Source organism: Fusarium redolens, assembly GCF_020744475.1.
Source record: "Fusarium redolens strain MPI-CAGE-AT-0023 chromosome Unknown BKA55scaffold_4, whole genome shotgun sequence".
Taxonomy (NCBI): Eukaryota; Fungi; Ascomycota; class Sordariomycetes; order Hypocreales; family Nectriaceae; genus Fusarium; species Fusarium redolens.
Window position 1 is genome coordinate 902,081 of NW_025763667.1, and position 12,048 is coordinate 914,128.

A 12,048-nucleotide genomic window follows, 5' to 3' on the forward strand; every position below is an offset into this window, starting at 1 on the left:
TCAAGCCAAACGAACCTCCACATTAATAATATAGGAGGTAGAAGCACCCGAACACAGAGTCGTGAAGTAAACTCCCGGTTGAACAAGCACCAACCTTGAAGAGCAGGTCCAAAAGGTCGCAATCTGGTTCGTTCCCCACAAGCACTGAAGACCTAAGGGATACTCGGTCGCTGGGATAATCTTGCAGACCAAAGAGTTCGCCACATTCGCTGTCGCATCCTCGGCCGACATGAACTGCACATAGTTGTTTGAGTTTCCGTTGGTGTTGTAGTAAGCGCTCGTTCCAGTCGAACTTCCAGGTCCGTTGACGGGTTTTTCTCTCCTGTGCGTTGGTTGAGGGTAAATGTCAAGGTGGAGGAAACGTCGGCGGTGAAGTCGAGGAAGTATTTGCCAGTGCCGATTTGGTTCTCTAGGTCGGTGAAACCAACGCCGCCAAGAGGAGCCAGACTGGGATCATCACTGTCGTGTGCGATGAGATAGATCGTTTGCAGTGGGTCGACTACCTCGGTCTTGGTGCTAATCTCGGTCTTGGTCTCAGTGGCAATAATATTGTCCTTTACTTGCGTTCCAACAACTTTGCTGATTTTCTCAGTGGTATATGTCTCTTGGACAACCTCTGTCTTGACTGTCTTGGTGGCATATGCAATTGCAATAGCTGTCTTGATCGTAGTCCTTCGTGGAATGATAACCTTTTGGATGACTGAAACGATCGTTGTTCGGGGAAGAGTGATGGTTTTGCTGGTTACACCCACGCGAGAACATGCCGATGAGTACTTGGCCGAGTTGCTGCACGCGCTGCTAGCGTAAGAAGGAATGATAGGGATGTTAACTGCTCGCTTCTTGAATGGAGGATTGACATTTTCAGCTGTTGTCGTGATTGTCTTTGTAGTCTGCTCAGTAACTGTCTTTGTACCATCTTGTGTCACAGTTGTAGTATTATCGATGGTGATACTCTATACGACAGAGTTGGTTCTTGTGGCGGTTACGAGCTCTGTGCTGATTGCTGTAACTGATTTCCTGACTGTCGGGACGCTTGTAACAATCTTTGTTCTATAGATAGTGCTGTTGTGCCATATTGTTAGCTGTTGTGACACTTTCCAAATAAAGGTTGTTTTCCTTACGCTTTCTTGGGTGTCACGGTGGTATATAGATAAGCTTTGCAGTCGGATGCATATGTCTTGCTTGAAACTCCAGTAATAGCTATATTGAGTAGTTAAATACTGCTGCTCCAGCGCCGCAATTCCGGTAGTATGGTAATGGATCGGTCGAGACTAATCGGACATATCCTGACCCTTGTTTAAAAACGTCACTGCTAACTTCAGTTGGCTTCACTAAACAAAAAAGAACTAAGGTTAGATAAGCTAACGTATTTATATCGATATAATCCGAAGCGCTATTAATTTTCCAGACAAGATTATCGATAATTATATTGGCGCCATTCGGAACTCACCCTGCCCTGCTATGTCTGGGCCTGTGCATCTGTCAAGAGTTACCCGATACCTTTCAATGCAAGGTCTCCTTCACCTGCTTTCTTTTCTCCTCCCGATTTTCGAGAATGTTTTCTATCTTATTGTTTAGATGCACCCCAGTCATATATCTTGCCTCAAGAGTCACTTCCCTCGGTTCAGACTCTCTAATGTAGTCTATGTTCTGAACGGCGCGTTGATGCATTTTGTCAACACTGTCAAACAACTCAGCCATACTCTTTCTCCTATCCTTATCAATTACCAGCATATCTTTGTGTATTATATCCAATAAATCATGAATGTAGGGGCTGCAGCCCGGCTTATTGTGCAAGGAACCGATCCACTGCCAATACTGTCAGCAAGGACTTTGGGCAAATTTATGTTCTGTAAGACTTACGCTGATAATCTGCTCTTTTACTCCGAATCTATAACCTTCTCTGGGACCGAGCCATTGGATATCGAAGTATATGTCGGTCTTAACCCCCGTGATATAAGGTGAAACCAGGGCCTCCTTAAAGGATTCTCTAAGTTCATTTGCCCCAAGGATCCAACAGGTCATTTCGAGCAGCACACAGCCCATACTCCAGACGTCGAATGCTCTGGATATCTGGCCATTTCGGATATCGCACTCGGGTGCTCGATATCTGGGTGTGACAGGCAAATCGACGCCAGGAATAATGGATCTGCTCTCCTCTCGGTGGGCATCTGCAATACCGAAGTCTGAAATGACAAAGATACCACGTTTTTCCTTCCGTGATTTAAACCAAAGGATGTTGGCAGGTTTGATGTCGCCATGTCTACCGAACTTTTCCTCTGTATCCAGATCAACTTTCTTGCCCTTGTGAATATGCACAAGGGCAGCGAGAAGGTCTCGAATTTGTCCAGATAGCCATAGGAGGCCTTCAATGTTGGCTGAAATTGGGTTAACGAGTGGACCAGCGTGCACTTTCCAATATAGGAGGAGATCGTACTCGGCAGCTGGGAATACGAAGTGAAACCGGTTATTGAGGGTGTATGTTGCTAAAAGCGTGACGATGTTCGGGTGATTCAGACCACTGAATCGTTTGAGCATTTCAAACTCTTTGTTAGAAGCGCCTATCCCCTTGGTTGTCTTTTTCGAAGACTTGACGGCAACGAAGCTACTATAAAAGCCAAGCTAGGCGGTATGGAAATAAGATTCTTGTATAAATCAGCAAGACTCGAAATGAACTTACCTTCTCAAGTAACGGGGAAAAGTCGTGTGAGTTGGAGTCGATCTTGTACTTGATAACCTCTCCGCATCCCCCTGACAGTGTCTCTTCGTGTACTCCGTAGCTGTCTCTACATAATACCCAAGGCAACATCTGCCCTTTGGGTATATCGTAGTGCCGAGCTTGGTAATTATCCCCCAGTGCAAAGAACCTCGCCGACATTCGCAGTTGGTTAATGTTGAAATAGTCCTTTTGCATGTGAGACCACCCCAGTTTCGCCATACAAATCTGCGCAACAAGATGATACTCAGATCCTTGCACCAGAGGAAACTTTTGATCATGCAAGTCTGCGTCTATGAAAGCCTGAATATCGCCGGGACGCTCTGCGATAACCAGGACTGCAAAGACCCGAAGAAATGAGGCTTGATTGGTGTCCAGAATTAAGTCGGTGCATCTTTCCGCGTCCTCCAGTCCTATCTTGACGAATTGAAGTTGCTGGATAATTGTCTCCCGTGTCATTAGCCTTTTCAGGACTGGATACGGCCAGAAGAAGTGGTTTTCTCCATTTATGTGCGGCACCCTTTCTCTCCAAAGTGCATCACTTAATGTTAATTCAGGACTTGGCGTGCCTTGTGTAGAAATCGATATATAGCCCATGATTGCTTCACTATGAGAGGTCGCGTTGACGCTGATCTGATTGGCGGTTCTTAGGATGTGTTGAGAAACTCGCCGCGCATGCCAAGACTCTCAAAGGTTGATAGTGAATGATGATGACCGTGGGTTATCGTCTTAGTTTCGATTAGATGGGAAAATTACACAAAGAAAACACAAGGGTTGTCAAGTTTCGTGTGAGGTTCAGTGTTTCTCAGTCCTATCTCATGTATATATTCTGGCAAGCATGTTGATGCGTACTATGTATGATCAACTGGCTCCCAATACTACACCTTCATCACGACCAGTGAGTTTCAGTCGGTGACAAGGATGGGCCACTTGGCCTCGCTTCGAAGTGACATTGATTGTTCGCCTCACTAACTCTATCTGGCTGACGTCAGGTGAACGTACGATTGGGGCGGATATTGGCTCGGAGTTTACTTGTGTAACCACTTTCTCTCCCATCCATAACGAAGGTATATGCCTCATTATCAATCACTCAAGATAGGTCGTTTGATTGGCTGAGCCTTTTAAAGGCTAAATCGTTGACCACTGACCGGGAACATGGAGACATCATTTCCGATCACCAGTGGGCGGTACTGTTTCGGGGACCGAGGCTTACCACATGTCACCCTGACATCACCCACCATTCTATAGCCTTCCTATTAATCCCTGACGTTGTAAGATATCTAGGACTTTTCGGAACTAGGACATATCGCCAAGAATACTCAATTTCAGTGAAGTATATACTTCTTCAACTGCCGCTTTCCCGCCTGCCATTGATCAACAGCTTTCCCAAACATATACCCATCAATATATACATCGCCCACATATCTATACTCACCCTGCGTCCCTTCTGCTCTCACTAGTATAGGCGTCGAACAACCAAGTGGTACAACGATGATATCACCCGCAAGCATGAATCCCGAACCCATCGCAAGCCGACGATTCTGTGTAAGACAGAAACATCTCCCCATCATACGGTCCCCAAAATGAATTTGCAGAAAATGTCTCCTCATTTCAGCCTTCACTTCGGATGGGATTTTCAAATAACGAGACAGCCTTTCATCGAGATTGATATATGGTAGACGATCGCGAAAGAGGTTCGCAAAGACATGGCAGATTTCTGCCTGCCATCGACTTCGGTCATATTCCGATGGGACTTGACCGAGGCATATCGTTGCTGCAAAGCATTCTTCTGCCATTTGTATTTCCTGCTCGGTGCGACCTTGGACAGCGTGGAGAAGTAACGCTCTCCAGTGTAGGAACGCCATGAGATAATCTCCCAAGTTGCAAAGTGTTCCGACGACGACACCTTTGCTTTGAACAACATCGATTTCGAGGCCAGAGATCTCAAGCTTGTTTAGCCGCTCATCGCGGAAGCGGCAGATAGCTTTACTGGAGCCTGAAGCTGCGAAATTGTACTTGAAGCCCATTGCTGATGTTTGCGGTATATGTGACCAGTCCGGAACGAATGTTGGAAGATTGGCAGTGCTAGTATGAACAGGGAAGTGGATTGCTTCACAGATAATGTCAAGCTTCTCTGTAGTCTTGAGAAGAAAGTCGACAATCTCCGTATAAACATCTTTGACAGAGAGATTATAATCCGCACGGAACTCTTCCCGAATACTCGCTGGTAAAACGCCAAGAATACCGTAGAGCTTATCTCTAGGATCAGATGCAAGCTTTCTACGACAAGTTCTTAACACCTGTAGAAGAGCCTCTTCGCCATCCGACATGTGGAATTTGAGATCTGGTAGACTTGCCGGTCCCTGGTAGATGAGCGTCTGAACATAGCTAAACTGATCCGGCGAAGTTGCCAACCGTCTCTTCAGTTGGTCTTTGTTGTTGAAGATAAGTTCTCCTCGGCGCTGGCTGAATAACACTGAAGCACTTTGATATTTCTTCCACTCGAGCCGGGTTGAGCCACAGTGGACCGTTATTCTTTTCGCGTTGAAGACCTCTTGGACAACCCATAATCGTCTCCAGTACTCCCGTCCAAAGAGCGATACCACGGCCAAAAGATCACCGTTCTCGGCACCTGCTGCTAAGAGTTGGGAGATATTATTGGAACTAAGAGGTTGACCTGTAGTCGCGATGGCCTCAAGAAACCTGACGGCTCTTGCGCTGTCGTTTTCTTCCGGACCAAGCCAGATTGCGACGTTCTCAGCATTGGAGTAGATAAACGGCATGAGTTGAACCTGTTGGCTCCGTTCGTCTCTGTTCTTTTGATCAATGCAGAGAGCATCTGCCCAGACCATCACAGATGAGTGTTTTTGACGAAGCGCTTGCAATGCGCCGTGAAGGCTGACAGCTATCGGGATCAAACACCCTTCAATCTCGATCTTTCGGGTATCACCGGTATCTCCCCAAGTGTAGGAAATAGCCGCGTATGGGGGAGGTTGTTCCAGAGAAACATGTATTATCTCACATTTGATCATCGTCTTCCTCTCCGGTAATATTCTAACCAGTCTGATGCATGCATCTTCAATTGGTCTGTACTGGTAAGACAGCTCGCTAAAAGAAGATGCGGCTTGTTGATTTTGAAGCAGCTTGGGGCTCGGGCTGAGGGCAGCCTTTGGAGTAGGTGGAGATAACGGTGGCAAGATATTGTAATCGTATGGATATGGCGTGAATTTATTGTTGTAGCTTGTGTCTGGAATTGCCGCATATTGCTGATTAGGCGCATGTGCTGGAGGGACGGCGTTTGCGCGACCTTTGCCTCTGCCCACTATGAGGGGCGGCGGGGAAGGGACTCGTGCTTCTGCAGACACCTGTGCCATGACCACAGTTTGTTCTTTAAGCCACTAAGAATTATATGATAGGGTCCAGCGCTGGCAGCTGGTATTTTGGGGTTCTTTTTGACGAATTCCAGTCGTTTGAAGTTGGTGAGTTGAACGGTTTCAGCTGAACTCATGCTTGGTACTTGTGCGCCTTGGAGTCAGCCTGTGGCTTGGAACGGGCTGGTCCTATCAAATGGCTTGAAAGCGACTTCAGCCTATTTAAGTATAGCGTCAGATCAGGGCATGAGAAGATGAGAAGATGGGTTAGGGAAGTACTCTATTAATTCTTTCAATGCTTTGCCTTTCAGTCTCCTACATCTCGGGCTGATATAAGAAACTATCCACATCTAGCTGTTCTGCCAGGTCCAACAGCTCGCCTGGCGTCAACCCAGCCATGGCATTAGCCGCAAAGAGATCCCATCCTGTTTCATCTGGGACAGGCTCGTGTATCTCTGGTTCCCCGTTCTCCTCTTCCTGAACGGTGGCATGCTCTTCCACCTGGGTCGGTATTTCTGGCGTTGCGATATTACTAGCTGGCGTCAAAGCCGATAGCTTTTGCTCTAACTGCTCAAGTTCTACTTTGCGCAGAGGAGCTATGAGACTACCTTTGGCGATCAGGGTATCAAAGACGTGGCGAGCATCATCGCGCCATGAATCATCTGAGAGAAGAGATGGACAGATAATGGGAATGAGGTGGAGGAGAAATGCTGATGAGGAGGCATACTCAATTTGGAAAGGCAGAAAGGCTTCTACACTCGGTGTCAGCTTCTCCCGAAATCGGTTTGACTCAATGCTCACCGATGAGGTCTTCGTCTGCCAAGGCACGGAGAGTCTTCAGAATTGCCTGTGCTGAGCTGACACATGACTGTATCAGTGAAGCCACTGGTGGAGATAGTGATAAGCCATGGGTCATGAGTTGTGTCTTTGACTGTTCGATGTGCATATGCAAAGCGCACATTATTTGCGGCCTCGTTGTCAGCACGACGCACTGAGAGTAGGTCAGTTTATGTTCAACATTGCGTTGTTCTGAAAACTCGCATGGTGATATTGGAGCAGAAGTCTTGTTGCAATCCGTGACGCTTTGCTAATCGAGTCTCGGAAATGATTGTTGATGATGTTGTTCAGATCCCGGTTAAGCTCCGCCAGGTTCCTCAGGATAGACTGCGTGTTACTAAAAAGGGTGCCATCATAATCTCTACCAACTCCATATACCGCTTCGGAATGTCAGCAGCTGTCAGGTCACATTATAGGGGCATCAACCTACTTCCAAGGAGCCGTGCTATCAGCCGTGCTAGCTGAACATGAAGAGTCAAACTGAGAGAGCTCAATGAGTTGTCCGCCTGAGAAGGCAGCTTGTTAGTGATATCTTCGTCTCTGATCGCACTTGTTGCACCAATCAGTGCAGCGAACTCTTGATCCAGCATGTAGACTACCCAGAATATGATGTGGCAGCGCTTGGAGTGCTGTGCCCCAACAGCTTCTTCCGGCATATGTCTGTGAAATCCCGACAACACGCATATACGAAGAGCTTGTCCGATATGTTGATACGCTGCCACTCTCATATCAACCGACTGAAAGTATATGGCTGCCAGCGTGAGTGCCTGCGCAGAAAGAACCGGATCTAGGGCAATACCAGCCAGCTCTGGCATCAATGGCATCGCCCGTGCAGCGTATTGATACCCCGGCGGGCTTCCATCAGCACTTTTCCCACCCAAGAAAGCCTTACCAAAAGCTATCATGAGTAAATACTGTGCATACCACAGTTTACACGACGCAGCTTTCGCAGAAGCATCTTGATACAACTCTTTAAAATGCTGAAGAAACTCAGCCTCATCTATTAAACTCGCCAAAGGACCAAGATAGAACCTCGCAGTCTGAATGAGGAAATATGCATAGTCTGACGGGGGTAGGTTGGAGATGTCTGGCTGCTCATCTGGCATGAGTGGTCTCCACTGTAGTCGGAAGGCCACTCCGTCGAGGTGCCAGGGTGGAGGCTCGTTGTTTGCTTCGGGAAGATGCTTGCCTACAAGGGCTAGGACTCTTCTGCAGAAGGCCCATGATGACGCGGGACCCATGTACCCTGTGGAGATCAGTTAGTATATGCCGAAGATTGACGGATGGGACTTACAGTATCGACCCATGGCTTGGCCAAAGACATAGTCGTTGTCGACGAGGGGGTTCTGTCGGAATGCAGGTTCGAGGACGTCATTTGTGCATAGAGATCCGGCTTCATCTGTTTCGTCGTTTCCGTCATTTTCTTGAGGTGTTCCAAGAGTTAGGTCTTGAGATACTACGTCAGCAAAGATGTCAATTTGTTGGAAGACTGGTCACTAACCTCCATCTGCAACCATTGATGCATCTCGTGTGACGACCCCAGAGATACCATAGTCAGAAACAGAAGAGTGCCTTGGACGTGGCCTGGTGCTATCTCCAAAAGACGCTGGCGATGGAAGTCCATCTTGTCGTCTCTCCAAGGCACGTAGGTAGCTGTCCGAAGGTAAGTTACGGCGACATAAGAGAAAGCAACAAGACTCACCTCTCAGGCACTGATACCTTCTTCTCCTCCGCCTCGTATATGCATCTCTCATTCTTCCGTCCACACCTCAAACAAGGCTGCGCCCCCGAACACTTGACCTTCATAGACCGACATCGCTTACACCTGTACAACAATCACAATCAGCTTTCGGCTTTCACGGCTCAGATAAGAACTTACGCTTTAGCACACTTCTTAATAATCCGAAATTGACCATTTTGAGTATTAGGCATCGTTGCGCAATTGACAATGGCAGTTGAGGAGAGGTCGGGGTGCTGTTCCGACTTAAGTCTTTAGCTGGAATAACATTCCGGCTTAATGGTAGCGTTCGTGGAAAAGCTTATCAGCGGCTTTGGGGGATTCGGGCTGCGTTATCGGATGCGGAGTGAAGAGGTCGGAATGAGATCCCGATCGTCGAAGCTTATCATGTGGATTGTTAGAGTCCTATATCGGTATAACAATCCCGACATTTCCACTTGAGATTTACTTTGGCGTAGGTCGACTGCCGCTCTCAGTGCTTCTAGAATAGATCCCGGTTTCTAAAATTGGTCAAAGCTTTGCTGTCTGAATTGTTATAATGACCAGAGTTTTGATGACGTTTCGCTCCGCAATTGCATCAAGGTCAGTTGGAACGACATGTCGGCCCCGATCATATCATTCAGTGGCACAGTTTTCTGACCCTCCTCAATCTAGACCATCAACGTTGCATGCACGCAAATGCCTGATAACAAACGCATCACCCTCAACAATGAGATTGAACTCGTCAGCTACAGCTACAGCTGCAGCTAAACCTGCATTCTCAGCAGTGCAACCAATCACCAATTTCGAGGAAACGATAGCCAACAGACCAGACTTTGATCACTCCGGCAAACCTATCGAGATAACAAAGTCCCCAGACCCATCCTGGTCTTATGGAGATGGTGTCCGCACTGGTCAATCCCCCACTACCAATGTCCACCGAGAGATCGACCCGTACTCGCCTGACAGATCCGTCGGGCAGAACTACCGACTTTTAATTTCTGGTATTGCACCTCGACCTGTCGGCTTCATCAGTACTATTTCAGGTGACGGTATAATAAAGAATCTTGCGCCTTTTAGTTATTTCCAAGTCGTTGATCATGACCCGCCCATGTTCATCGTTAGCTTCTCATCTCGGTTTGGGTCGGCTAAAGATACGTATCAGAATCTAAAGGATACTGGGGAATGTGTTATCAACACCGTTTCGGAGAACATGATAGAGGCAGTCAATGCTTCTTCCATTGATGCTCCATACGGAGTGTCGGAATGGGATATCACAGGCTTGACTGAAGCTTCGACAACAACCGTCAAGCCATCTCGCGTCAAAGAGTCAGTGCTCTCCATTGAGGGCAAAGTCGTCGATATAAAAGAGTTCGAAAGCCATAAACCCGGTATGAGTAATTATGGAATGGTTCTCATCAAGGCAACGCGGTTTTGGGTTCAGGAAGATGCTGCAAACAAGGATTTTAGCCACATTGAGCTTGACAAGCTACGACCGATAGGTCAACTGGGTGGTATGTCCTATGGGCGGATATCCTCGACCTTTGAGCTCCCAAGGACAAGATGGCCCGATGAGAAGCCAAAGAGTGAGTTGTTGACCGAGTTGGAGAATGGAAAGACGTTATAGCGAGGAGCATCTGTCTTGTCTACCTGTAGAACTTCGTCTGATATAGATCAACATTATTCAGTCTTCAATATCTATTTCTGTCTGCTCTCTACCCCAGTATCCTACGTCGGAGTTCCTGTCTCATAGCCTGCGCCATATGCTGCGTCCTCTCAACAGCACCACGATTCTCCACCGCTCGTCGGTAAAGATAATTAATACACTCCTGCACCGAGCCCCACGGCAAGCACTTGTAGATCTTGGGTGTTTCGTTAGTGACTCTGTTCTCCCTTACAGCCTGCTCGTAATCCTGTAGCAGCTTGCAACTCAACTCATCAGCCATGCCCATGATCTGCGCACACTTCATAGGCACTGTGGGAAGACCAGCCTCAAGTCGTTTTCTCTGAGTTTGGAGAGCCTTTTGCGCACTATCAGCATTATGTGTTGCCAAAACGAGTGCAGCGTCTGGGAACTCCAGGTTTGCAGCTCCATCGGGTACTCTTCGAGAAATAAGCATGTCCGCAATATCGTTGTAAGAGTTATCCGTGTCTTCTTTCGTGTCATGGATCAAAGACCGTATCTCATTCTCGATGTATGCACCTCTCACTAGCTTGATGCCAACAGTCCAGCCTTCTTGAGCTGCTAGTTGGATGTGTCGTTTCGCATTCTGCCTAGCACCTTTTAGATAAGCTTGGATGGTGTTATAAATGAGGGCGTTTCCGTTTCGGTTGTGTTCTCGCATTAGTACGATCGTCCAGTCGTCGAGGGCAGGCTGCATAGCTTGTTGTTCTGCGTCGATCCAGAGTTGACATCCGCGCTTTCGAGTTTCGTTGCAGATGTCGTTTAAGGCTTTGTGGAGATAGCTGTTCATGGGGCGACCAGCCTGTAAGGCGTCTACAGCAATAGGCCCAGCGCCAGTTACCCTAAGATATGTAAGTTTTTGGTCATGTCGATAGTCATTCTAGACTCACTTAACAGCGAGAAGATCGCCAGACTCAATCATATTGAGCGTCTCGATGTTACCCTTCTTCCACTCATCAATCATCCTGTAGCATTCAGCGGGGTAGTCCTCGATGCCTGTCGTTGGAAGCTCCACGTTGGGGTCCAAGACGACATCTTTCGAGTATCCGAGAATGATGCCGTGGAAGCCAAGGTCCTTGATGTACTTGACAGTATTCGACACCTCGGCAATGCTGTTCCCTGCGCAAAAATGGTCATAAATAGTCCATTGAAGGATCCGACTCAGCACTGGGTTCTTATCGGGGTTTAGGAGCACTGAGTTGGACTGTGTGATAAGCGCGATGAATGCAAGTGACGGTCGCAGTAACCACTTATTGGCCATTACTGTTGTCAAGGCAACGGAACGTAGGAGCACTCCCATCGGCATCTTGGAGAGAGGTGACGGTTCATCCACCACGGATGCCTGTGTAGGCTTTAAAGAGGTTCTCAGCGCTGCATTGGAGACAGCTCTTATTTGTGGTTGTACATAAAGACGAGATGATAAGGGCAACAGATGCCTTTGATGTTGAACGGCGGTTCGAGAAAGCATGTTGAAATGAAGACAAGTGATTATTTGATGGTGAAAGGACGCTTCTAGCTCTATTAGAAGATGGCCATGGCTTTCATATACTCTCATAAAAGCGCCATCACCCACCATCACCTCCCCCCACTGAACATGCCACCAGCATTATCTAACACCAACCTAGATTCCGCAAATAAGTAAATTCGGAACGATTCGCCGACGCTTCTATCCCTATCTCGTCACCCTGAGAGCGAACCCCGCATGATTCAACGGATTCTCTTC

At 47.6% G+C, this 12,048-nt stretch overlaps 4 protein-coding genes across 4 annotated transcripts; 1 reads left to right on the plus strand and 3 right to left on the minus strand.

Moving 5' to 3' along the window:
• On the minus strand, positions 1 to 6,090 carry BKA55DRAFT_591207 (uncharacterized protein; the record flags this gene model as incomplete). The annotated part of the gene is made up of 11 exons (XM_046195207.1): positions 1 to 234; positions 294 to 953; positions 987 to 1,062; positions 1,122 to 1,200; position 1,451; positions 1,729 to 1,809; positions 1,864 to 2,622; positions 2,681 to 3,133; positions 3,951 to 3,969; positions 4,058 to 4,097; positions 4,152 to 6,090. 11 exons carry the CDS (start codon positions 6,088 to 6,090, stop codon positions 1 to 3), a joined length of 4,341 nt encoding a protein of 1,446 aa, XP_046052853.1.
• A 312-nt stretch (positions 6,091 to 6,402) lies between these two features.
• BKA55DRAFT_591208 (uncharacterized protein) lies at positions 6,403 to 8,856 on the minus strand (the record flags this gene model as incomplete). The annotated part of the gene is made up of 8 exons (XM_046195208.1): positions 6,403 to 6,839; positions 6,889 to 7,018; positions 7,129 to 7,304; positions 7,355 to 8,170; positions 8,219 to 8,380; positions 8,426 to 8,577; positions 8,627 to 8,749; positions 8,804 to 8,856. 8 exons carry the CDS (start codon positions 8,854 to 8,856, stop codon positions 6,403 to 6,405), a joined length of 2,049 nt encoding a protein of 682 aa, XP_046052854.1.
• A 132-nt stretch (positions 8,857 to 8,988) lies between these two features.
• BKA55DRAFT_560061 (uncharacterized protein) lies at positions 8,989 to 10,330 on the plus strand. The gene is made up of 2 exons (XM_046192059.1): positions 8,989 to 9,244; positions 9,317 to 10,330. The coding sequence occupies exons 1-2, from the start codon at positions 9,201 to 9,203 to the stop codon at positions 10,266 to 10,268; spliced, it is 996 nt and encodes a 331-aa protein (XP_046052855.1). The 5' UTR covers positions 8,989 to 9,200; the 3' UTR covers positions 10,269 to 10,330.
• BKA55DRAFT_637305 (FAD-linked oxidoreductase-like protein) lies at positions 10,331 to 11,837 on the minus strand. The gene is made up of 2 exons (XM_046197052.1): positions 11,216 to 11,837; positions 10,331 to 11,167 (listed from the first exon to the last, which is right to left on the minus strand). The coding sequence occupies exons 1-2, from the start codon at positions 11,791 to 11,793 to the stop codon at positions 10,357 to 10,359; spliced, it is 1,389 nt and encodes a 462-aa protein (XP_046052856.1). The 5' UTR covers positions 11,794 to 11,837; the 3' UTR covers positions 10,331 to 10,356.
• Positions 11,838 to 12,048: the final 211 nt, after the last annotated feature.

What these genes read in the sequence shown, in the direction of transcription:
- BKA55DRAFT_560061 (XM_046192059.1), top strand. Translation starts at nt 9,201, where the DNA reads ATGACCAGAGTTTTGATGACGTTTCGCTCCGCAATTGCATCAAG. An exon ending in CGCTCCGCAATTGCATCAAG is followed by an intron (nt 9,245 to 9,316) that starts GTCAGTTGGAAC and finishes TCCTCAATCTAG; the next exon opens with ACCATCAACGTTGCATGCAC.
- BKA55DRAFT_637305 (XM_046197052.1), bottom strand. Translation starts at nt 11,793, where the DNA reads ATGCTTTCTCGAACCGCCGTTCAACATCAAAGGCATCTGTTGCCCTTA. An exon ending in GGCGATCTTCTCGCTGTTAA is followed by an intron (nt 11,168 to 11,215) that starts GTGAGTCTAGAA and finishes TACATATCTTAG; the next exon opens with GGTAACTGGCGCTGGGCCTA.